We start from the raw sequence: 26949 nt of genomic DNA on the forward strand, positions 1-26949 counted from the left end.
TATATACAGTCACAATCAGATATGTGTATCTGACTTTAAAAATACGGGGACTGCTTTATTGAAGCAGCACAAGCAACTATTTTTTTATTGGTTTATTTCATTATTGTGGACTAAGCAGAGCTATTACTATATATATATATATAAATTATTTATGATGACTATTATCTGAGAAATAGAACATTTTATCATATTTTCTATTTTAATTACAGTTTAAATTAATTAGGAGTCGGAGTTGGTGCATTTTTTCCCGACTGCGACTCCAGATACCCAAAAATTGCCAGTATGCGGCAGTCCTGTGGGCAAAAATGCCTTGTTGATGCTAGAGGTCAGAGGAGAATGGGCCGACTCATTCAAGCTGATAGAAGAGCAACGTTGACTGAAATAACCACTCGTTATAACCGAGGTATGCAGCAAAGCATTTGTGAAGCCACAACACGCACAACCTTGAGGGGGATGGGCTACAACAGCAGAAGACCCCACCGGGTACCACTCATCTTCACTACAAATAGGAAAAAGAGGCTACATTTTGCACGAGCTCACCAAAATTGGACAGTTGAAGACTGGAAAAATGTTGCTTGGTCTGATGGGTCTCGATAGAGTGAGAATTTGGCTTAAACAGAATGAGAACATGGATCCATCATGCATTGTTACCACTGTGCAGGCTAGTAGTGGTGGCGATTCGCGCATGCGCCGTACTGTCACGCCGGCCGCCGTGATGACGCGAGGCGGCCGGCGTGCGACGTCATTGATGAGGTTTGCGGAAGAAGGAGCCCCGGCACTCGGGCAGTGTCGCCCGGGGAGCCGCCGGACAGCCCTATATGGACAGCCGTGGGGAGAAGAGCCAGGAGGCCAGCGTGGGACGTCCCGACCAGCACTCGGCTGCAGAAAGCCCCTGGTAAGTGAAAATTTTTATTTTAGCCAGAGCTCGGAGTCCCTTTAAATGCCACGAGCTACCTGAGCATTGTTTCTGACCACCTCCATCCCTTCATGACCACCATGTACCCATCCTCTGATGGCTACTTCCAGCAGAATAATGCATGTCACAAAGCTTGAATCATTTCAAATTGGTTTCTTGAACATGACAATGAGTTTACTGTACTAAAATGGCCCCCACAGTCACCATATCTCACCCCAATAGAGCATCTTTGGGATGTGATGGAACAGGAGCTTCATGCCCTGGATGTGCATCCCACAAATCTCCATCAAGAAGCTATCCAATCAATATGGGCCAACATTTGTAAAGAATGCTTTCAGCACCTTTTTGAATCAATGCCATGTAGAATTAACCACCCTGGCGTTCTATTAAGATCGCCAGGGCGGCCGCATGAGGGTTTTTTTTAAATAAAAAAAAAACTATTTCATGCAGCCAACTGAAAGTTGGCTGCATGAAAGCCCACTAGATGGCGCTCCGGAGGCGTTCTTCTGATCGCCTCCGGCGACCAAAAGTAACACGGAAGGCCGCAATGAGCAGCCTTCCGTGTTTGGCTTCTCCTGTCGCCATGGCGACGAGCGGAGTGACGTCATGGACGTCAGCCGACGTCCTGACGTCAGCCGCCTCCGATCCAGCCCTTAGCGCTGGCCGGAACTATTTGTTCCGGCTGCGCAGGGCTCAGGCGGCTGGGGGGACCCTCTTTCGCCGCTGCTCGCGGTGGATCGCCGCAGAGCGGCGGCGATCGGGCAGCACACGCGGCTGGCAAAGTGCCGGCTGCGTGTGCTGCTCTTTATTTCATGAAAATCGGCCCAGCAGGGCCTGAGCGGCACCCTCTGGCGGTAATGGACGAGCTCAGCTAAGGTGGTTAAGGCAGTTCTGAAGGCGAAAGGGGGTCAAACACCATATTAGTATGGTGTTCCTAATAATCCTTTAGGTGAGAGTACATGAGCCTGCATATTTTGTCTGAATATATGCTGATATTTACTGTTAGCTTCTAGCAAGTGTGTAGCCTGCTACTTAATCATATTGTATATGCTGTATATATTGGTGTGTTCTACTGTACATTTGTATATATTGTATCTTCTTGGTATATCTGCCACTGATGTGCGATTACAATACAATTTTACTTGCAATTGAATCAGCTTGGTGTGTGTGCCTCCTTGTCAGGGGCGTTCCTAGCGCTGTTCAATCGTGGCACGTGCCACGAACCTGGCGTAGGGTGCCCCTGATCTGCATTATGGGGTGCCCAACACAGATGCCCCGAATGTATGGGCACCGCACAGCTGTCAGCCGCACAAGTGAGTCAACGCGGCCGCCGTTCGCTCCATACGGCGGCCGCTCACATTTCCGGCTCCTGCCCGACATCAAAGTGACAGGCAGCATACGCTGCCTGCCTTGATTCGCCCCGTGCTCCAATCAGAAGCGGAGGAGCACCTGGCAGTGGGCTGGAGCCATGGAGTGTGACTAGCTCCGCCCCCTGCATGGACTCTGACCCAGGCAAGGCAGCACATGGACGCGTCATAGTGGCGGCGCCGGTTTCCGCACCCGCCAAACGCATCCGCTCGCCGCCAGACTGCTCCACGTCTCGGCTCCACCACAGAGCAGCAGACCACGACCACCACGACACCACCATCTGGCCGCCGACTCAGACTTCGCTGCCTCACCCGGCTGGTGCCCCCCACAGTGCCTCTCAAATGTGGACGGTGTGCTACTGCCTGCCAGAGCGACTGACCACCAGCGCGCCTGGCACTCACTACCTAAACGGGGGTCCCTGCTGTCACTCACTCACTACCTAACTGGGGGTCTCTGCTGTCACTCACTACCTAACTGGGGGTCCCTGCTGTCACTCACTACCTAACTGGGGGTCCCTGCTGTCACTCACTCACTACCTAACTGGGGGTCCCTGCTGTCACTCACTACCTAACTGGGGGTCCCTGCTGTCACTCACTACCTAACTGGGGGTCCCTGCTATCACTCACTACCTAACTGGGGGTCCCTGCTGTCACTCACTACCTAACTGGGGGTCCCTGCTGTCACTCACTAACGGGGGGTCCCTGCTGTCACTCACTACCTAACTGGGGGTCCCTGCTGTCACTCACTACCTAACTGGGGGTCCCTGCTGTCACTCACTACCTAACTGGGGGTCCCTGCTGTCACTCACTACCTAACTGGGGGTCCCTGCTGTCACTCACTACCTAACTAGGGGTCCCTGCTGTCACTCACTACCTAACTGGGGGTCCCTGCTGTCACTCACTACCTAACTGTGGGTCCCTGCTGTCACTCACTACCTAACTGGGGGTCCCTGCTGTCACTCACTACCTAACTGGGGGTCCCTGCTGTCACTCACTAACTGGGGGTCCCTGCTGTCACTCACTACCTAACTGGGGGTCCCTGCTGTCACTCACTACATAACTGGGGGTCCCTGCTGTCACTCACTACCTAACTGGGGGTCCCTGCTGTCACTCACTACCTAACTGGGGGTCCCTGCTGTCACTCAGTAACTAACGGGGGTCCCTGCTGTCACTCAGTAACTAACGGGGGTCCCTGCTGTCACTCAGTAACTAACGGGGGTCCCTGCTGTCACTCAGTAACTAACGGGGGTCCCTGCTGTCACTCGCTATCTAACTGGGGGGTGCCTGTCACTACATACACTGGGGGGCTCCTGTCACTACCTAAACTGGGGTACTCCTGGCGCTACCTTAACTAGGGGGCACCTGTCGCTACCTAAACTAGGGGGCACCTGTCGCTACCTAAATTATCCAGGCCAGCCAGCCCACCATCACCACCAGCCAACCAGCCCAGAAACACTGTCTGTCAAAAAGGCCACAGCATCATCACCAGTCAGGCCAGCATTTACTTCAACCAGCCAAGCACAGCCCAGCATCACTGCCAGCCAACCCAGCCACAGCATCGGCCACAGCATCACTGCCAGGCCTTTAAGCGCACACATTATCCCCAATCCAACCAAAAACAGTATTGCCGGGCACAGCAGCCAGTAGAGGAGAATTCAGAAGCCAGGTGAGAGGTGTCTACCATATTAAGGGGGCATTCTGCCTATTTATGTGAAATGCTGTCTATTTCTGTGCCTCATGACTGCTGAATTTGTCTTGTTAGGGGCCTCATCCTCATGGTTGCTGAATTTGTCTTGTTGGGGGCCTCATGGTTGCTGAATTTGTCTTGTTGGGGGCCTAATGATTTGTTGGGGGCCTCATGATTGCTGAATTTGTCTTGTTGGGGGCCTCACGCTTGCTGACTTGGTCATGTTGGGGCCTCATGATTGCTGAATTTGTCTTGTTGGGGGCCTCATGATTTCTGAATTTGTCTTGATAGGGGCCTCATAATTGCTGAATTTGTCTTGTTGGGGGTCACATGATTGCTAACTGCGAGACTGTGGGAAAAGCTGATTCATCATCATATGAATTAATAGCATTAAACCTACTTTTTTTTTTTTAGCTTTTTAAAACAGAAAATAAAACTGGGAGGTTCTAAAAAAAATGAATATATTTTTTCAGCAGTAGGATGGATGAAATTGTTTATCTTCACAGTTTTTCAACTTGGATTTTCCATAATGTTCATGTATGTGTTAAAACGTTTGTAGAGTATTTAGTTTAAATTGCCGTTGCCACTTAGCGATAGATAAGTGACTTGTGGGTTGCAGTTTGGGGCTCCAAAAAGTTCGCCACCGCTGTCCTAATCTAATATATGATTGGCCACACCCACGGCCACTCACTGCATGACCATGCCCATTTTTGCCACGGCGCGTTCCGCATATACCCCCCCCCCCCCACCTAGTGCCCCCAGGTGCCACCGATCTCCAAGGACCCTAGGAACGTCCCTGCTCCTTGTATATATATGAGTGTGAACTCCCCCACAGACTTTGCAGTAGGCTACAGTGGAGTGCGGTAAATTTGCTGCACCGCCTCAGTGTGACACGGCCCTGAGAGTGCAGGAAAGAAACGTGCCTAATGTTTACTTATTTGTTCATTTATTTTTATTATTCTGGTTGGACTGATGGACGGGATGTCTTTTTTCAACTTTGTGATGTACAGTAACTGATCATTGTTTGCTAATATTAAAACTTATGGTTTACTTTTAAGATTTACAAGATAAAAAAAAAAACAGTTTTGACCTCAGACAGATTTAATGTAGTGTTCAGTAGGTTTGAGGGTTTACCTTTCTCTGTCAGATTGCAGAATGTACCGGTAAAACCCTCAGTGCAGATGCAGAAAGGCTCCTTGTTTGCACCAGTGAAACAGGTTCCTCCATTACGGCAAATATTTTTTTCACAGGTCTCACCTGGATAAAAGAAAAGAAAACAGCAAAAGAATAAATAACTTAATTAAAGTAAGAACCTTTATGTCAAGCGGTACAAAGAATAATCATTTTCGGAGATGGCATGATGGACAGATTACCATATATACTCCAAATAAAGTCAACTCCTTTATTTCTGGTATTGCTTAAAGAAAACCTGTAACATAAAACTCCTGGGGGTACTTACCTTGGGGGTATTTACCAAGGGAGGGGGAAGCCTCTGGATCCTATCGAGGCTTCCCCATCCTCCTCTGTCCCAGCGCAGTAGCGGTTCTCAGCTCGGGATCAGGTGGAAGTAGCCAATCCCAGTCATGTCTGCTCCAGTGCGTAGGCGCAAGTTGCCTGCGCAGTAGAACGGCCCCAACTGGAATCGGCTATCTCGTCTGATCCCGAGCTGAGAGCTGCTACTGCGCTGGAGCCGGGGAAGGTAAATATTGCATATGCAGGCGCTACTGCTCCACAGCTTGACAAATTGTTGGCTGTGGCTTTGGAGGGGCCCACTGAGACCACTGTGGGACGGAGGAGGACGGGGGAAGCCTCGATAGGATCCAGAGGCTTCCCCCTCCCAAGGTAAGTACCCCTCAGGGGCACCTTTTTTTTTGTTATAGAGTCTCTTTAAAAGAAAATAAATATGGCAACCTCCATATCCCTTTTGTTACAGTTGTCCTTTTACATTATATAAATAATGTTAAAAAATAAGAACTATTGATTCTGTATGGTATTTTGAAATGTGAACGTTCAGTTTTCTGGCGCCAGTACAGATGTACATATGTTTTTAATTACAGACACTGTATTGACCTGAGGAAGCAGGCAGAGACCCATAAAACACGTTTTTAAATCATGCTTAAATAAACCTTACCTGATCTAAACCCTCATTGTCTGGGTTGGTTCATCTGGAGAGGTAAGATACTTCATATACTTTATTTTATCATATTTTACTCTGAGCCATACATATTTTTGGACGTCTCCACCCATCTACATTGCCTACTACACCTCTTTTTAAGATGTTCTTCCCACTAGTGCGGTGCCATCCACAGCCAGTAAGGACCCCAGGAGAGCGACCACCCAGTACTGGCAGGACCTGGAATACTGAGCAGGGACAATGATTTCCCCACAGGCGATATACTGTGGTTTCAGGTTCTGCAACTCCACCTTTGTGAGTATAATTACTCTTGTACTATTGAGCTATCCCTATATCTTACTATACTGTCTGCACCATTTGGCTCCTGGTCTTATCTCTGTCAGCACAGGCTACTGAGGTTCCCCCACAGTAACTATCCCTAGGTCTACTTTTAGATCCTAAGAATGACTACTTCTGGAACAGCTTCTTGGATGGAATTTTGCGCCCACTGCTCGTTTCTAAAACCAAGACTTAGCCGTTGGTTGGTTTTTGATGGATTGTGGAAACATAAATATTATGCTGAAGGACTGGAAAAGCTTATGTTATTTTTGTCTGGGAAAGAAATGCAGTAGTGCCTATCTACCACACTTATCAGGAATGATGCATAAAGCATTCACAAAAATCAACATACTCCCAATGACTCACAATTTTCCTAAAACCACAAATGACAATTTGGTTTTGTAAGTGGGAAATTTAAAGAACAGAAACTAAATGTAGGAACTGCATCAAACTGAGGTTTCTACATGATTCATCACCATCAAACTCAGAACACGGATGTAAGCAGAAACAGTGGGTCTGCTTAGTAAATCCTCACACACTAAGGGCCTGATTCACAAAGCGGTGCTAACAGTTAGCACCCTGGTGAAAAGCCCTTTATCACGCCTAAACTCAGTTTAGGCATGATAAGTTTAGGTGTGATAAGTTTAGGTGTGATAAGTTTAGGCATGATAAGTTTAGGTGTGATAAGTTTAGGCATGATAAGTTTAAGCACCAACTGCGTTAGCACCGCAGTGCACAGCTGATCAAAAGTTTTGCGCTAGCAAAGTCTGGTGTACTTCGCATAGAGTTTAATGGCGCTGCTTTGCGTGCGGGACTTTGCACGCTATCTACACTTGTCTAAACTTAGCATGCCTAAACTTATCACACCTAAACTTATCACACCTAAACTTATCACGCCTAAACTGGCTTTTCACCAGTGTGGTGCAAAGGTTATCATGCCTAAAGTCTTTTAGGCGTGATAACTGAGTTATCACCGCTTTGTGAATCAGGCCCTATGGGAGTTAAAAAAAAATATTGCCAGAAATAACCGACTGATCCTTCAGATATCATTAAAAAATCAAAACCAAAACAAGCATGCAGCAAATCTCATCATTGAAATCTCATCTGCATGCTTGTTCAGGGTCTTAGTATCAGAGGATCAGCAGGACAGCCAGGCACTGTGCATTATTTAAAAGGAAATAGACATGTCAGCCTCCATATCCCACTCACCCCCGGGTTCCCTTTAAACGGTTTTGCTTGATCACTTGTGTCCTTCATCTCTACAGACAAATTGCTACGTTACACCAAATTTAAATGTTTTTCACTGTTACCATATTCAAGAGTTTCTGTTCCCATGGTTGTGTGGAAAACCCCTAGCGTTTTTATTATACGACCAGCGAAACCTGAACAGAACATTTTGATGTGAATTACAAACCATTCCGAAATACACACACAAGGCAGTTTCATAAACAGCACGAAATGAAACAGGCAAACTTGTTGTGTACAGTAGGTGATTAGAAATTCTGTTAGTAAGTAGAATATGTGCCAGTACAATGGTCAATAGTCACTTCAGGAACCTGCATCAGTGATTCAATATCTATTGATTTACCCTGGCAAAAATCGATCACTGTGATCGAATCTGCTGGAGATCAATGTGCCAATGTGGCTGCCGATCGTAATTTCAAATATTGCTTCGGAAAGAAAGCTCTTGCGCAAAAGGGGGCGGCCACAAGCACGGTGGTAGATTTATAGCCGATCGATGGACCCTCCCCCCCACAGAATGTTGGCAGTAGAGCTTGCTCACCTGTCTGTCTGTCTGTCTGCCTGCCGGCTGGCTCCCTCCTGTGTCCTGTATCCATCCCTACGGGTGTGCCTGTTCCCCGTGACCGGACAGCATGTACATTACATGATTACGTACATGCCGCGGGGTCATGGGGGAACAGGCAGTCAGTGGGGATAGAGACAGAATACAGGCAGAGCATTCTGGGGGACAGGTGATAGCACTTAGCTGCAATACTCTGCAAGGGCCCAGGGGGAGCTCTAGATGGTGGGAGACCTGGGTAGCCTGCCAGTCAGCCTTGCATGGTGTTGGATCCACTACATGAGGGAGACCTGGGGGGCTCAGCAGGCGGAGGAGGCTCCACAGATTCCATGATGAAATCTATTGGAGATCTATTTGTAGTGTGTGAAAATGATACAGTGGGATGTGAAAGTTTGGGCAACCTTGTTAATCGCCATGGATTTTCCTGTATAAATCGTTCGTTGTTACGATAAAAAATGTCAGTTAAATATATCATATAGGAGACACACACAGTGATATTTGAGAAGTGAAATTTACAGAAAGTGCACAATTATTGTTTAAATAAAATTAGGCAGGTGCATAAATGTGGGCACTGTTGTCATTTTATTGATTCCAAAACCTTTAGAACTAATTATTAGAACTCAAATTGGCTTGGTAAGCTCAGTGACCCCTGACCTACATACACAGGTGAATCCAATTATGAGAAAGAGTATTTAAGGGGGTCAATTATAAGTTTTCCTCTTCTTTTAATTTCCTCTGAAGAGTAGCAACATGGGGGTCTCAAAACAACTCTCAAATGACCTGAAGACAAAGATTGTTCACCATCATGGTTTAGGGGAAGGATACAGAAAGCTGTCTCAGAGATTTCAGCTGTCTGTTTCTACAGTTAGGAACATATTGAGGAAATGGAAGACCACAGGCTCAGTTCAAGTTAAGGTTCAAAGTGAAATGAAAAATCTCAAACAGACAGAAGCAACGAACGGTGAGAAAAGTCAGATCAACCCACAGATCGACCTACAACATTATCTTGCTGCAGATGGAGTCACTGTGCATCGTTCAACTATTCGGCGCACTTTATACAAGGAGAGAGTGATGCAGAAGAAGCCTTTTCTCCGCCCACAGCACAAACAGGTATGCTAAAGCACATTTGGACAAGCCAGCTTAAGTTTGGAATAAGGTGCTGTGGACTTATGAAACTAAAATTGAGTTATTCGGGAATAACAAGGGGTGTTATGCATGGAGGAAAAACAACCCAGCACTCCAAGAAAAACACCTGCTACCTACAGTAAAATATGGTGGTGGTTCCATCATGCTGTGGGGCCGTGGGGCCAGTGCAGGGACTGGGAATCTTGTCAAAGTTGAGAAACACATGGATTCCACTCAGTATTAGCAGATTCTGGAGACCAATGTCCAGGAATCAGTGACAAAGCTGTAGCTGCGCCGGGGCAGACAACGACCCTAAACACTGCTCAAAATCCACTAAGGCATTCATGCAGAGGAACAAGTACAACGTTCTGAAATGGCCATCTCAGTCCCCAGACCTGAATATAATTGAAAATCTGTGGTGTGAGTTAAAGAGAGCTGTCCATGCTCGGAAGCCATCAATACTGAATTAACTAGAGATTAGAGATGTCGCGAACCGCCGATTTTCGGTTCGCAAACCGGGTTCGCGAGCTTCCGCGGAAGGTTCGGTTTGCGGAAAAGTTCGCGAACCACAATAGACTTCAATGGGGAGGCGAACTTTGAAAAATAGAAAAAATTATGCTGGCCACAAAAGTGATGTAAAAGATGTTTCAAAGGGTCTAACACCTGGAGGGGGGCATGGCGGAGTGGGATACATGCCAAAAGTCCCGGGGAAAAATCTGGATGTGACGCAAAGCAGCATTTTAAGGGCAGAAATCACATTGAATGCTAAATTGCAGGCCTAACGTGCTTTAAAACATCTTGCATGTGTATACATCAATCAGGGAGTGTAATTAGAGTACTGCTTCACACTGACACACCAAACTCACTGTGTAACGCACCGCAAACAGCTGTTTGTGTAGTGACGGCCATGCTGGACTACTGCGCAACATGGCGAGATTGCTCTTCCTCACTCAGTGATGTCAGGTAATGTGTGACTTCCTTCTCAACTTTCCATGGCATTGTTAAAAAGCTTACGTTTTGTTTTTAAATTACATTTTCTACTTGCTGTGTACTTGTTCAGTACCGCTACAATGAGAATCCTGTGGAGGCGGGCAAGTCTGCCATTGTGACCCCGGGTAATGGCCGGGGAATGAGGGGTTTGAATCCGGTGTGGAGCCTGAGCAACGGCTACCACTACACATCCAAGGAGGGCAGCAGGCAGGCATGCACGCCCGCCCGCCCCGAGGTAGTGACTAAAAATAACAATACAGGAGGAGGACTTTCGAGGCCCTGCTGTGTATTTGAAATGAATGTACTTTAAATCCTTTAACGAGAACCAGTTATGGCGAGCAAAGATGACACCACATTCCTTTCACGAGAATCATATGGAGGCGGGCAAGTCTGCCATTTGTGACCCCGGGTAATGGCCGGGGAATGAGGGGTTTGAATCCGGTGTGGAGCCTGAGCAACGGCTACCACTGCACATCCAGGCAAGGAGGGCAGCAGGCAGGCATGCCCGCCCGCCCGCCCTGAGGTAGTGACCAAAAACAACAATACAGGACTCAGGAGGACCTTTTGCGGCCCTAATTGTCATGAATCAACTTTAAATCCTTTAACGGGAATCCGTTATGGCGGGCAAAGATGACACCACATTCATTTCACGAGAATCATATGGAGGCGGGCAAGTCTGCCATTTGTGAGTGACCCCAGGTAATGGCCGGGGAATGAGGGATGGAATCCGGTGCGGAGCCTGAGCAACGGCTACCACTGCACATCCAAGGAGGGCAGCAGGCAGGCATGCAATACAGGACTTTGAGGCCCTAATTGTAATGAATCAACTTTAAATCCTTTTAACGGGAATCCGTTATGGAGGGCAAGTCTGCCATTGTCACCGCGGGGAATAAAGGTTAGATTCCGTCCCGAAGTGGGAGCCTGCTGAGACCCATGCTGTAGCTGCCCTGACCGTGCTTTGCAGACCAGGCATCTGTGGTCAGATGGACTCTTGACCCAGCGGAAGACAAACCAAGTCGAAAGCATTTGCCAAGAATGTTTTACGGAGGGCAAGTTTTTTTGCCCTTTTTTTAAATTGTTTGAAAATGACAGATGGTTGTATTTTTAAATTGTTTGAAACTTTAGATGGTTGTATTTTTAAATTGTTTGAAAGTTTAGATGGTTGTATTTTTAAATTGTTTAAAAGTGTATCCATTCAAGTGCAAGTTATGCACTGACTGCCAGGTATAATGTGCAGTCACAGATGCAGTGAAAGGTATGCAATGACTGCAAACAGCCGTTTGTGTAGTGACGGCCGTGCTGGACTGGTGCGCACCATGACGAGAGTGCAGGTGATGGTGGCTTTTCAGCCCATATGCTCGCCCGGCTGATTTAGCTGAATGACAGAACAGTGACTGTCCAGCTGATCAAATTTGGTCTGACCACAATGAAGCAACGACCTTATTATCTTTTGTGCGCCACCGCCACCCGAGACACTCAAATAGCCGGCGGTCATTGCTTCATTGTGATGCGCAAGCCCCTTCACCGCGGCAAGGTAATGATCACGAAGGGGGATGGGAACATGTACACGCACCAGAAAAATTAGTGTAGAGGCCGCTGCTAGCAGCGGCCTTAAAAATTCAGGAATCCGCCTAGAGTCCTGGACCCTGTTGGTGGTGGCGGAGAAGGCAGTCAAGCGGCCTGCAGGCAGAGATGCTGTGTGTGGGGACTGACTTAGTCTTCGGTCGTGCAGTAGCCCTCCGTGATCCATTCCTCATTCATTTTGATAAAGGTCAGGTACTGAACACTGTCGTGACTTAGGCGACTTCTCTTCTCAGTAACTATGCCTCCAGCTGCACTGAAGGTCCTTTCTGACAGGACGCTTGCGGCAGGGCAAGAGAGAAGTTTTATGGCAAATTGGGACAGCTCTGGCCACAGGTCAAGCCTGCGCAACCAGTAGTCCAAGGGTTCACCGTCGCTTTTTGCAGAGTCTACATCCACACTCAAGGCCAGGTAGTCGGCTACCTGCCGGTCCAGGCGTTGGTGGAGGGTGGATCCGGAAGGATTATGGGGAGGAGTTGGACTAAAGAACGTCCGCATGTCCGACATCACCATGAGATCGCTGGAGCGTCCTGTCCTTGCCTGCGTGGACTTGGGAGGAGGAGGGTTACTGCCAGTGGTACCTTGATTGCGTTGTGCAGCCACATCACCCTTAAATGCATTGTAAAGCATCATCGACAGCTTGTTCTGCAAGTGCTGCACCCTTTCCGCCTTTTGTTGAGTTGGTAAGAGGTCCACCACTTTGTGCCTGTACCGAGGGTCTAGTAGCGTGGCCACCCAGTACAGGTCATTCGCCTTGAGTTTTTTGATACGGGGGTCCCTCAACAGGCTGGACAACATGAAAGAGGACATCTGCATAAAGCTGGATGCAGACGTACTCTCCATCTCCTCTTGCTCTTCCTCAGTGACGGGACGCAACTCCTCTTCCTCCCCCCCAGCCACGAACAATACCACGGGAACGTGGAGCAGCAGAAGCCCCCTGTGATGGCTGCCGCGGTTCTCCTTCCGCCGCCTCTTCCTCCTCCACAGAAACACCTTCCTCATCATCACCATCATCAGAGTCTGACTCCTCCCCTTCCCCACACGACTCCTCTTCTTCCTCCTTCTCCCCCCTCTGTGCTGCCGCCGGTGTTGTGGAAACATCGGGTTCGTGTGTAAATGGCTCCCACGACTCCTGCTGCCCTAACTCTTCTTGTTCACGCTCCTCCGCAGCTGTATCCACCACTCTACGCACGGCACGCTCCAGGAAGTAGGCGTAGGGGATCAAGTCGCTGATGGTGCCCTCATCGTGACTCACCAGTTTGGTCACCTCCTCAAAGGGCTCCATGACCCTGCATGCATTTCGCATCAGTGTCCAGTTGTTGGGCCAGAACATCCCCATCCTCCCAGATTGTGTCCTTGTACTGTAATTATACAGGTACTGGGTGACGGCTTTTTCCTGGTCTAGCAGGCGAGAGAACATCAGCAGGGTGGAATTCCAGTGAGTCGGGCTATCACAAATCAGGCGTCTCACCGGCAAGTTGATTCTACGCTGAATCTCCGCAAAGCGTGCCATGGCCTTGTAAGAGCGCCTGAAATGCCCACACAACTTCCTGGCCTGCTTCAGGACGTCCTCTAAGCCTGGGTACTTGGACACAAATCTTTGCACGACCAGATTAAGCACATGTGCCATGCAGGGTGTGTGTGTCAGCTTTCCCAAATTCAACGCAGCAATGAGATTGCTGCCGTTGTCACACACCACGTTGCCGATCTCAAGCTTGTGTGGGGTCAGCCATTGCTCCACCTGTTTGTTAAGAGCAGCCAGGAGAGCTGCTCCAGTGTAACTCTCCGCTTTCAGGCAAGACATGTCTAACACTGCGTGACACCGTCGTACCTGGCATGCAGCATAGGCCCTGGGGTGCTGGGGCTGTGTAGCTGGAGAGGAGATGGCGGCACCAGCCAAGGAGGAGGAGGAGGAGGATGACGACAGCGAAGCGGTGATAGCAAGTGGAGAGGAGGTGGCTGGAGGCCTGCCTGCAAGCCGTGGAGGTGTGACAAGTCGGTCCTCTGCGCAGCCACGTACTCCCTGCTTGCTGCCATCGGTCACCAGGTTGACCCAATGGGCTGTGTATGTAATGTAGTGGCCCTGCCCGTGCTTGGCAGACCAGGCATTCGTGGTCAGGTGGACCCTTGTGGGTGCAGGAGATGAGGTGTTCTGTGTTAAATACTCAATCACCTCCTCACGATTTTGGGAAGTGATGGCACGTGCCTTCTTCTGAGCACTGTATTTTGGGCCTGGTCCGCACGAAATCACAGCAACACCACCTCGCACAGACCTGCCGGTGCCTGGTGGCCTTCCTCTGGGTCTGCCTCTACCTCTTCCTCTACCTGGTTTGTCCATTTTGTCCATCTCGGGGGGATGCTAGGAATATGCAGTGAGCTGGGTTCACTGAACAGTAAAGGTACTTGGATGCAGTGAGGTGGGTTCACTCAACACAACAGGTAGCATGATGCAGTGAGCTGGGTTCACTCAACACAACAGGTAGTAGGATGCAGTGAGCTGGGTTCACTGAACAGTAAAGGTACTAGGATGCAGTGAGGTGGGTTCACTCAACACAACAGGTAGTAGGATGCAGTGAGCTGGGTTCACTGAACAGTAAAGGTACTAGGATGCAGTGAGCTGGGTTCACTGAACAGTAAAGGTACTAGGATGCAGTGAGGTGGGTTCACTCAACACAACAGGTAGTAGGATGCAGTGAGCTGGGTTCACTGAACAGTAAAGGTACTTGGATGCAGTGAGGTGGGTTCACTCAACAAAACAGGTAGTAGGATGCAGTGAGCTGGGTTCACTGAACAGTAAAGGTACTAGGATGCAGTGAGGTGGGTTCACTCAACACAACAGGTAGTAGGATGCAGTGAGCTGGGTTCACTGAACAGTAAAGGTACTAGGATGCAGTGAGCTGGGTTCACTGAACAGTAAAGGTACTAGGATGCAGTGAGGTGGGTTCACTCAACACAACAGGTAGTAGGATGCAGTGATCTGGGTTCACTGAACAGTAAAGGTACTTGGATGCAGTGAGGTGGGTTCACTCAACACAACAGGTAGTAGGATGCAGTGAGCTGGGTTCACTGAACAGTAAAGGTACTAGGATGCAGTGAGGTGGGTTCACTCAACACAACAGGTAGTAGGATGCAGTGAGCTGGGTTCACTCAACACAACAGGTAGTAGAATGCAGTGAGCTGGGTTCACTCAACACAAAGCTAGGTATATGCAGTGATGACGAGGTGGGTTAAGTCAACACAACAGGTAGTAGGTATATGCAGTGAGCTGGGTTCACTCAACACAACAGGTAGTTATGTGCAGTGATGAGGTGGGTTAAGTAAACACAACAGGTAGTAGGTATATGCAGTGAGCAGGGTTTACTCAACACAACAGGTAGTTATGTGCAGTGATGAGGTGGGTTAAGTAAACACAACAGGTAGTAGGTATATGCAGTGAGCTGGGTTCACTCAACACAACAGGTAGTAGGTATATGCAGTGAGCTGGGTTTACTCAACACAACAGGTAGTTATGTGCAGTGATGAGGTGGGTTAAGTAACCACAACAGGTAGTAGGTATATGCAGTGAGGTGGGTTCACTCAACACAACAGGTAGTAGGTATATGCAGTGAGGTGGGTTCACTCAACACAACATGTAGTAGGTATATGCAGTGAGCTGGGCTTACTCAACACTACAGGTAGTTATGTGCAGTGATGAGGTGGGTTAAGTAAACACAACAGGTAGTAGGTATATGCAGTGAGCTGGGTTCACTCAACACAACAGGTAGTAGGTATATGCAGTGAGCTGGGTTCACTCAACACAACAGGTAGTGATGTGCAGTGAGGAGGTGGGTTAAGTAAACACAACAGGTAGTAGGTATATGCAGTGAGCTGGGTTCACTCAACACTACAGGTTATGTGCAGTGATGAGGTGGGTTAAGTAAACACAACAGGTAGTAGTAGGATGCAGTGAGCTGGGTTCACTCAACACAAAGCTGGGTATATGCAGTGATGAGGTGGGTTAAGTAAACACAACAGGTACTGGGTATATGCAGTACTGGGTAGTACAATGTGCAGCTCCCTGTCACACACACAGGTAGTCAGTCACTGAATGTGCTGGGCTGCTGGCAGTGGCACACACACACTAACAATTAGCAAGGCTGTGCATGCAACAAAAGTGTCAGTTTGACACACAGTAAAAAAAATAAAGTACAGGATGAGCTCTGAAAAGAGCTAGGTTGCTATAAAAGCAATAACAATCAGCCAGGAGCAAACTATGCAGCCAAGAACCTAACTAATCTGTCCCTAGAAGAACAAGTCTGCAGCAGCTGTCCCTAGTCTGTCTAATAGCAGGCACACGAGTGAGTGTAATGGCCGCCGGACCCTGCCTTATATAAGGGGGGGCGGGGCTTCAGGGCTTACTGTAGCCTGAATGGCTACAATGTGCCTGCTGACTGTGATGCAGAGGGTCAAAGTTGACCCTCATAGTGCATTATGGGGCGAATCGAACTTCTGCAAAGGTTCGCCTGGCGCAGGCGAACGCGAACCCCCAATGTTCGCCTGGAACCGTTCGCCGGCGAACCGTTCACTACATCTCTACTAGAGATGTTTTGGAAAGAGGAATGGTCCAAAATACCTTCAACCAGAATTGTCTGGATTCTGGTTGAAGGTATTTTGGACCATTCCTTTTTCCCAAACATCTCTCTCATTGGAATCTACATTGGAATTTAGAGGCAGTAATTTCTGCAAAAGGAAGCTCTACTAAATATTGATTTCATTTTTTTTTTGTGGTGCCCAAATTTTTGCCCCTGCCTAATTTGATCTAAACAATTATTGCACACTTTCGGTAAATCCAATCAACTTCATTTCACTTCTCAAATGTCACTGTGTGTGTCTCCTATATGATATATTTAACTGACATTTTTTTCCGTAAAAACAAAAAAACGATCGATACAGGAAAATCATGACAATTAACAAGGTTGCCCAAATTTTCGCATCCCACTGTAGATCCCTCTCTGAATAGACTTTGATCATAGAGGGATCTATCTTTTGATCAAAGTTGGATGTGGTGGCCATCTGCCAGTGTCTGGCCACCTTAAGGCCTAGTACAGACCAAACAGTCCTAGGCTTTGTGCACTTGCCGTTTGGGGCAGCCTTTGCCAAGATTCTGTCACATGTACACTGGCCCCAATGCACTGGCGAGAAACCCAGTCTGCCGAAACATCTTGTCTGAGCACAGGCTGGGGCTGTTTTCCTCCTGAAGTTGTGTACATATGCTATTTTGAACATGGCCGAGACAGCGAATAAGAACAGCCTCAGATGAGAATCTAGCATATGTAAATAATCCAACATGCCCCCTCCCCTCCGAAGCAACCAAACATTCCTCTTTTTCCTGCAAGGACTTGACTGGAGTGAGAGGGATATGGAGGCTGCCATTTTTATTTCCTTTTAATCAATACCCATTGCCTGGCTATTCTGCTGATCCTCTGTCTCTAAAGCCCCATCTACACGATACGATTCTTTGTGCAATTCGATTATGATTCTATTTACGATCTGATGAAATCTGACATGTCCGATCGGGATTCGATTCAATTTGTCATTGTTTTGGAATGGCAAATCGAATTGAATCGAATCCCAATCGGACATGTCGAATTTAATTGGATCGTAAATAGAATCGTAATCGAATCGCACAAAGAATCGTATCGTGTAGATTAGGCTTAATCCTTTTAGCACTAGACCCTGAATAAGCATGCAGTATATCAGGTGTTTCTGACATTATTGTCAGATCTGACAAGATTAGCTGCCTGCTTGTTTCTGGTGTTATTCAAACAGTACTGCAGCCTAATAGATCAGCATGGCTTCCAGGCAACTGGTATTGTTTAAAAGAAAATATGACAGCCTCCATATTCTTTTCATTACAGTTGTCCTTTAAGTTTCTACAATATGGTGGCGCTCACGCATCCGCCGCCTCCGCTCTCAATAGAGCGCTGTGCAGGCAGGAGCAGTGTGTCTGTACAGTGATTATTCCAAAACCGCTGCCTAAAACTATCTCTAATAATCATTTCAAACAACACATTTTGCAGATGTGCAAGTAGACAATAGATTAACGGCAAAATAAATATCTCAAAAGGTTCTATATTAACACTTCAGTTTTAACCCTTTTGGTAAGACATTTACTTTATATTAGTGCTGGTTTTCCCAGTGCATGAGTTTTTCTCATCTATGGATGAAGAAATTAAGAATCACTGTGACAACCAATATGCAGATAGCCCATTGTAAGAGTCCCAAGACAGGTTACAAAAGGAGTCACCAATACACAACAGGCATTTCAACATTCTACCTTTGCTAAATTAGCAACTGTAATAGTAGTGAGGTCAAACTGGAAATACAGCCACCTGACATCCAAAAAAGGGAAAAAAGGAAAATAACAAGGCTCATGAGCTTAAGAGGATGTGTAAATAAAAGGCTTTCCCATAGCTGCTATAAAATGACAGACTCATATACACGCTATATGGTTTTTAGAAGGGCTGTCTCTGTTGAGAATCTGCTGTGTGTATGGCAGCCACAATCCACCTTGATGCATCACCAAGAGATATGGAGTGCTGGATCATATGATCTCTGTCCTCATACATGCACCCCATGTGGTTGCCGGCGTATACATGGATGCATATGTGATGTCACACACACACCCACTTTACGCCGGCAAGCATGTGTATGGAAGACAGAGCCAGCGTCAGACACGGACAGGTACATTTTACATTGGGGGGACAGCACGTGGGCGCGAGGTAGCGTCACATGGCCGATTCCCGAGAGTTTTCATGCTGAAATCTCTCGGGAATCGGCCTCCAGTTTATGGCCAGCCAACAGATCTCTGATTCGGTCAGAGAGAGATCTGTCTCTTGGTGGATCTGTCCATATATCGTCTGATATATGGGCACCTTTACGCCTCTGATTTAAATATTTTCATTGTTTAATTTAATTGGCTGGTTGCTGCAAATTAGTACTGCCAGCCTACCTTAACAGTTCTTGCCCTCTGCTTGCTTAGAATGGCAACTACGGGGATTTTCTAGACAGGAGATAAACCAACTTTATTATAGAAAATTGCGCAAAAAGTGGGATCAGCGCATCACCAGGCCCCCTCCGAATGGCCTCCGATCAGAGATGCGCTGAGCACCTTGAACCCAAACAGAGGCTCTGCATATACACCAAAAGCAAAGCTGTTAAGTGGGAGCAGCTGACCAAAAATGAATTAAATTAGTACATAGCAAGGAAATGAACAGCGCTACTTAAAAACAGATGAGTGCCTACCTGCAAAAGAGTGCAAGCCCCACTTATGGGATAAAATACACATTGAGCATACACATGACCTGTCTACCACTGGAGGATGTTGGATGTTGTTGCAAGCTGTTACAGGAAACCAACATCCTCCAGTGGTAGACAGGTCATGTGTATGCTCGGTGTGTATTTTATCCCATAAGTGGGGCTTGCACTCTTTTGCAGGTAGGCACTCATCTGTTTTAAGTAGCACTGTTCATTTCCTTGCTATGTACCAACTTTATTATAGGACCGGAGCTTAGGGGGCCAATCTAATAACCCCCCAAAATGGTGCCTAATAAGTGACAACCGGTAAAGTGGAAGTACATATATACACCAGATGAGCCTCCACTTTTTTGTTGTCTCACGTTTTGTGTCTGTTTCCAAATAACTTCCTAAAAAAAGCAATTTTTTTCTCTTTTCGTCCCTTTTCACAGATGGAAAACAAAAAGAAAAATCTACTGTGATCAAAACTCGCAGTAGCATTGCCAGACTACATACAAGGCAATTATTTTGCTGCGTTTTCCCACAACAAGACAAAATACATACATTTTGCTCAAGGACAAAGATAAAACTTGCGCGCCAGCACAGAACATATCCTCATAACATTCATTTGGTAGCGGAAATGAATGGATGTGATCCAAATATATGTGAACAGACTACACGCTGCTCTGCCTTGCATTACTCCGGGCAGTTACAGTCACTGTCATATAAATGAGGGGCAGTGCTTCAGCCTGTTAGCTGCACAACACAGCTCATCTATGGTAGCCTCTGGCTGCTGTGGTGGTGAGAGGCTCCCAGCGACAAACCAAATATGGAGCCGCATTTCATCTTCACAACACAAGTGTTTCTACTACAACAAGAGAAAAGAGATGCAATATTTACAAAGAAACAGGAATAAATTTCCGATTGTTTCATCCAGAAAATAAAAGTGAGTTCAGGTGTGCTCTGCTATCGCTGGCCTCCAGTTCAGACATCTGTCAGGACGGATCCTTCTTGTCTGATTTGCAGAGTAGGAACTACCAAGGAGAGTTCCTGCAGACTGGTGCCAATTGCAGCCCCCTCCCCTCTGCATACAGCAGTACACACCGCTCAACTGGGAGCCATGCACTATGTGTGTCTGTACAGCAAGCATTCTAAATTCTACCAAATCGAGCTAGAAAGCTCATTTCCGATGACAAATATTAAAAGTTTTAATAAAATAATTGAAATATTGTATCCTGTGCCAGGAATATAACTATCCAGTCTCTGTATCAGTACATGATAACTGTCAGCAGTATATCATTGTGACCTTTTTCTAAAACCATGCTAGATTTCTGGCTATAGGGTTCACATCTGCACAATCCCCCTGAAGCTGTTCAGGAGCGGCTTTCAGCTACTGCGCAGGCACAAGCCATACTTTGCTCAGACACGGAAGGTAGCACAGCCACGAGCAATAACCGAGGGTCCTAGCGAAGGATAGATCAGGGAGGCCTCAGGATTATACAGAAGCTTCCATCTACTTAGAACTGAAAAAGCAGAGGGCTGAAAAAAACAAACAAGCACGTAAATGGAGCGCAGACAAACATGGAAAGTCCCAAGGACTTCAATGGCCGGTGTAGTGCACAAATTAAAAAAAACAAGTGGCTCTTTTTTTTTTGTCTTGGCTGGATGGCACAAATCCTGACTAATGTGGAAACATCTTTAGCTTGTTAGCGCTTGGAGATTATCACAACTTGTGCACTTGTGTTTGTCTGACTACATTTTGAAAGTTGACCAGGACGTTTCAATACTATTCTTTGTTCATGGCAGTGTTCTTGGGCAGATTGTAAGTGAGCCCACCCCGTTGGATGAGAAGCAGCCCCACACATGGATTGTCTGAGGATATACTGGCACATCACAGGTCTCATGGCAGCATTCTCCTTTTATTCTACAGACAATTAATTTTCCAGATGTCCTCCACAATCAGGAGGAGGATTCATCAGAGAAAATAACTTTGCACCAGGCTTCTGCTGTCTAAACCTTGTACTTTTTGCAGACTTTCCTGGACTTGGTGCTTTTCTTTGGCTGCCTGTAATACTGAGCAAACTCTGTAGTGGTGGCAACATGATTCTGTAGTTGACTCACCAGGAGAAGACGGAACTGGCCTTATTTTTTTGAAAAAACCATATCGGAACTGGCATTTGATCAGAACTCTTCGGCATCCTGAAGCCTTCTTCACCTTGAAGTTCAAGATAATCCTGTAAATAGTTCCTTCAGGTGCAATATTCTTAGCAGCTATCTACGTGCATGTGAGGCCAAATGGATTCAATGGATGGTTGCACACGTTTCTTTGGTGGTAACCACTGCAAACACAGAATACAATAATCACAAGCACATCTGCCCCTGTTGTATAGTTATCAGTCTGCTTATATAATTCAGCCATGTCTTCAGCTGGACACCTTCTCCGGTGTTGATGTTATGATTACTGTACACTGAAAAGAAGTTAGCTGATCATTTAGGCTGTGTTCACACTTGCTTCCGGATCACCTGCGGCCAGCGGGAGAGCATACAGTATAATGTCCACTCTGATCTGGGTGGAGCCTGTGGCAGATGCGCTCCCCCAAGCTATATGGGGGAACACATCCACCTGGCCCAGGATTTTTTTTTTTTTTTAAAGAGAATTTTTATTGAAAGGTTTTTCACAGTACAAAACATATCAACAATCCCAACCCCCACCTCCCACCACCCTCACCCACATCCCCCTGGCCTATCACATAAAATTACATCACATAGCCACCAGCAGCGTATAACCAAAATATAATTATTACAATAGCTGATTTTGAATTGAATTATCCCTGACAGGAAACATTGATAGACAGGTCACAGGACCATGATGACTTATCAGATTGCATTATAGATATACATCAGAAACACTAATGGTAACATCAAGATTGGGAATAACCGATTCTGCAACCTCAACCCATGGATCCCATATTTTATTAAACTTCTTGGGATGTCCTCTAGCCTGATAAGTTAAACAATACAGCGGTAAGTTATGATTTACTAGTGTGATGAAATCCTCTAGCGTAGGGGCCTTTTTCAATTTCCATTTAAGCAGAAGACATTTCCTAGCATAGAAGAGGGCAATCCGCAAAAATATTTTTTTATACTTGCTGCAGGGCATGGACTCAACCATACCCAGCATAGAGGCCTTAAATCCTAGGTCTATATGTTGCTTCATAATTTTGGCCAAAAATGCAGTAATAGATATCCAATATGTATGCATAGAGGGACACTCCCAAGCACAGTGACAAAAATCTGCCCCAGTATACCCGCATTTGAAACACTCAGGGCCTACCCCTCTGCCCATTTTAGCCAGTCTCATAGGAGTATAGTATACTTGATGGAACCATTTTATTTGAATCAATTTGTCATTGGCGCTAACAACCGTAGGCATATATGAGGATTTAAAATCTACCCAGTCTGACGGTTCTATGTCTGCGGCGCATCTCTGCCACCTTGATTTGCTTTCGTCATATTTATTAAAACCGACTTGTTTTAGTAGGGCAGCATAAAATCTGGAGACCTCTTTAGTTCTATCCTTATTCAGAATTAACAACTCCAATTCGGAAGGTTTAATGTGGACTCCTACGAGGCCCCACTGAACCCTAACTGCGTCTCTCAGCTGAAAGTATCTGAATAAGGAGTGTCTGGGCAATTCACATTCCTCACGAAGTTGAGCAAAACTCTTGAAGTCACCATTAGCAAAAATATGGTTCACATATTTAATCCCATGATCTATCCAAAACCCAACATCCTCCATCTTTAAAAGTTCTGGCAAACAGGGATTTGACCACAAAGGAACACTAGGTGATAAAGATTCAGCCGTTCCAGGGAACAATTTGGATGATTTCTGGTATATTTTAATAGAGGAGTTAATTAAGGCCGAGCCCTCTTTATAAGGGGTTTTACCCCTATATATTACGTTGCACAGTGCTTCAAACGAGGATGCTACACCTGCCTCCAAGTTGAAGGAGATATCTGATCTATCTGGCCCCATCCATCTATGAACATAGGTAAGTTGTGATGCCAGATAGTAGAGATAGAAGTCTGGTACACCTGGCCCAGGATTATCGCAGACTGCACAGAAGTGCAGCAATGAGCGGAGAGCAGGCAAAAAAAGTCCATTCTCTGCTTTAGTGGGAACAGAGCCTTACTACAAGGGCTAAAATACAGCGAAAATGTGCTTTTGCAATAAAGTTAACTTTGTATGTTAATAAAGATCTTTGCAAAGTATAAATATGCATCTGATCAATTTACACAATAATCTCAAAAGCATAAGAAATGTCTCCACAGAAACTGAAGCTGCAAACTGTGCAGAACACATTTGTCTCACTGCCAGAGAGTTTGGCAATGATCATCTTGCTGTTCTCACGCTGCTGCTAAATCCACTTTAATGGAAAAAGCAGTTCCATGTGACCACAATAGACGGCGCTTAGTCACTAAAGCAGCCCTCTATGAAGAGTCCTTTCTGAGCTATCACACAGCTGCATTCTGAGAGCCGGACAACTAATGTCTGCAAGAAGTGGAACTGCTTTTCCCATTACAGTATATCAACTAGCAGACGTATCTGCAAGGCTTTTTCTATGGATTTTTTAAAATAATATCTTTGGATTGGGCTTGTTTCCACTGTACGCGGTGCAAAGTGGCTACACAGTTGCATCGCACCGCGGCTGCACTGTAACCGATGCACGGCAATGGAAGTTTCCATTGCGTGTTGGTTGTGCAGAGCTGTGCGGAGCAATCCAAGAATCTGCAGCATGCTGCAGATTCTCGCACGGCCGCAACCATCCGTTGTCTCCTCCAATACTGTCGGCTCCCATTCGCAAATGGAAACGGGCCTATATTAGTAAAATTCCTCATGCGCAAACCACAGCATCTAAGCACTGATGTAATGAGGCTGGGAGCACACTAGGCAGTGCAGAAAACTATGTGTTTTCTGCACTGTGCGTTTTTGTTGCGTTTGCGTCAGGGCTTTGGGGTTGTCCAAAGCTGTGATGCCGCATTCCGAGAAAAGCATCGATAACAGTAATTGATTATCAGATGCCACTGTGCTAACTGCACACGGTATATGGGCCATTTCCTGTGGAAATGTTTTATTTGACAAAATGTCACACAGGTATAGTGTACCTAACACCAATCAGGAAAAATTGTGCTTCATTTTGATAGTCCTAGCACTCTCAAGAACAGCGATATGGCCCTTGGCCTAAAATGTTGGACACCCTTGATGAGGACAATTATAAGCTAAAGCAGGGCCACTGAGAGCTGCAAAAAATGTTAATGAAATGGTTTACCTCCCGAGGTGTGCCTCTGTACAAAGCCACGATCTCTGTAGAAATTCACTAAAGGGGCCCATACACCTAACGATTTTCCCGCCGATATACAGCCGTTTCGATCACAGTGATTGAAACGGCTGTGAAATCGCCGTGCACATCGTTGACAGAACTATAGATTTCCGTCCGAAATCGATCGTTCCCGTCCATTCCCGTCGCCCCATCCGTGCGCAAGATTTTCCTCGGTCGCTGGCGGGACGGGAGTGCGTCGGTAGCGGCGCTCGAATGCCCGACGACCGACGCAATGCAGCGGGTATACATTACCTGCTCCGGCCGGCGCAAGTCCCCTGGTCTCTGCGATCTTCTTCTCGCTCCGGGCCGTTCCTGCTACACAGAACTTCCTGTCCCGGCAGGAAGTTTAAACAGTAGAGCGCTCTCTACTGTTTAAACTTCCCCTGGACAGGAAGTTCAGTAGCCGGAGCCCGGAGCGAGAAGAAGACCGCAGAGACCAGGGGGCTCGCGCTGGCCGGAGCAGGTAATGTATGCGGGGGTTGGCGGCAGCAGCTCCACAGATTGTGATCGGTTTCAGGCTGAAATCGATTCACAATCTGTTTGCAGTAAAGGTGGCCATACGATCCATCTCTGATCAGATTAGATCAGAGAGGGATCTATCTGTTGGTCGAATCTGATGGCAAATCGACCAGTGTATAGCCACCTTTAGACTAATAGCCCCCGCCGACACCTCTTGGCCTGCTATAGTGCACTGCTATGGGAATAGAGCAGCTGACATTATTTGTAACGGGTGACAGGAGACATCGGCTTTATCAATGTTGAAGAATCAATCTATTTGGACCTGTGTTTTCAGCTGCCTGAAGGGTACATGTTGTATATACTGTACATATCAATCAGTACAATGCAGTCTGCATTGCCCATGGACTCTTCTGCAGATGGCAAGACAGTCACGGCTAATGGCAGGCCTACAACTGCATACAGAGGTATCATATTTATCGGTACCTGTAAAGACCCGTAAACAAGATAGATTAAAGTCAGCTGAGGTAGCAGCTAACCACCTCCTCTGCAGATAATCCGGCATGTGTACAACAGCCCATTACCCGTTGTCATGTGGTACAGGCAGTCACAGTGGCAAGTCAAAAAGACTCCAGACACAGGAGTCAGGAGTGGCACCAGCATGACCGGTGGGCATGCAACACTCACCCTGAGTTGGGAGGTTAGGGTGTCAGGCAATGAATGGATCCCTCTTGAGCTTCATCTTCAGGGTACAATTGTCCATCAGATCGACTGGTGATCTGATAAGAAATTGCATCATGTGTAGACGTCCAAATTGTTTCTGATCAATTTTGCGATAAATTTTGCATTGATAAGTACCCAAAATCTATTGCAAAATCTATCGCAATCCGATTGGATCAGTTGGAAATTATCCAATAGATCCGTCGATCTGACGGAAAATTGTACCGTGTAGATGAGGATTAAGATCAGATTCGATCAGAGAGGGATCTGATTGTTGATTTGGTGGCAGATCGAAAGATGTATGGCCACCATAAAGTGTAACTGTCGTGCATAAAATCAATTCTTTATTTTTTATCTGGTAAACAAGGATGCTAACCAGGCAATCCAAAAGTTAAAATCACTATTACTTTTTTTGTTGATAAATGATCATTCCCCAGTTTACCCGAATCTTATTTGGTACACACAAAATTTGGTATGCACAAAGGAAGTTGCAGGGCATGCTGGGTTGTCCTTTTTTGCTTCTCTACTTGCGCCTTATACTTAACTAATGCAGCCTGATTGGCTGAAGCCTCTTTCCCTTCTGTTTTCCCCTCACACACATCTGTTCCTTTCTGACCAATACTTCTCATGCTGAGCCACTGCATTTTCTATAGTGGAGGGCGGGCAATGCATACACAATCAGGCAGAGGAAAGTAAGGGAGGAAATTACATCAGGATTGGCTTCAAAATAGCCACAGTTAAAATGGGACATGCTAAGAAGGATTTTCTCTTTTTTTACTGTAGAAAAATCACTATAATCAAAACATGGACAGTGCAATACTTATGTTATGTAAGTAGAGCAAGTATTTATCTACTCATACAGTGGGATGAGAAAGTTTGGACAACCTTGTTAATCGTCATAATTTTCCTGTATAAATCGTTGGTTGTTACGATAAAAAAAAGTCAGTTAAATATATCATATTGGAGACATACAGAGTGATATTTGAGAAGTGAAATGAAGTTTATTGCATTTACAGAAAGTGCGCAATAATTGTTTAAATAAAATTAGGCAGGTCAATAAATTTGGGCACTGTTGCCATTTTATTGATTCCAAAACCTTTAGAACTAATTATTGGAACTCAAATTGGCTTGGTAAGCTCATTGATCCCTGACCAAAATACACAGGTGAATCCAATTATGAGAAAGAGTATTTAAGGGA

General features: G+C 46.3%; 1 protein-coding gene across 2 annotated transcripts in view; it reads right to left on the bottom strand.

Annotated features, from left to right (window-relative positions):
- The window catches only part of MFGE8 (milk fat globule EGF and factor V/VIII domain containing), a 100170-nt gene that overhangs the window by 60910 nt on the left and 12311 nt on the right, over nt 1–26949 (bottom strand). For both annotated transcript variants that reach the window (XM_068275188.1, XM_068275189.1), the window contains exon 2: nt 5105–5227. In XM_068275188.1, coding sequence (XP_068131289.1) covers nt 5105–5227 — 123 coding nt within the window. The remainder of the gene's footprint in view (nt 1–5104; nt 5228–26949) is intronic.

This window comes from Hyperolius riggenbachi, chromosome 3 (genome assembly GCF_040937935.1).
Source record: "Hyperolius riggenbachi isolate aHypRig1 chromosome 3, aHypRig1.pri, whole genome shotgun sequence".
NCBI classification, from domain to species: Eukaryota; Metazoa; Chordata; class Amphibia; order Anura; family Hyperoliidae; genus Hyperolius; species Hyperolius riggenbachi.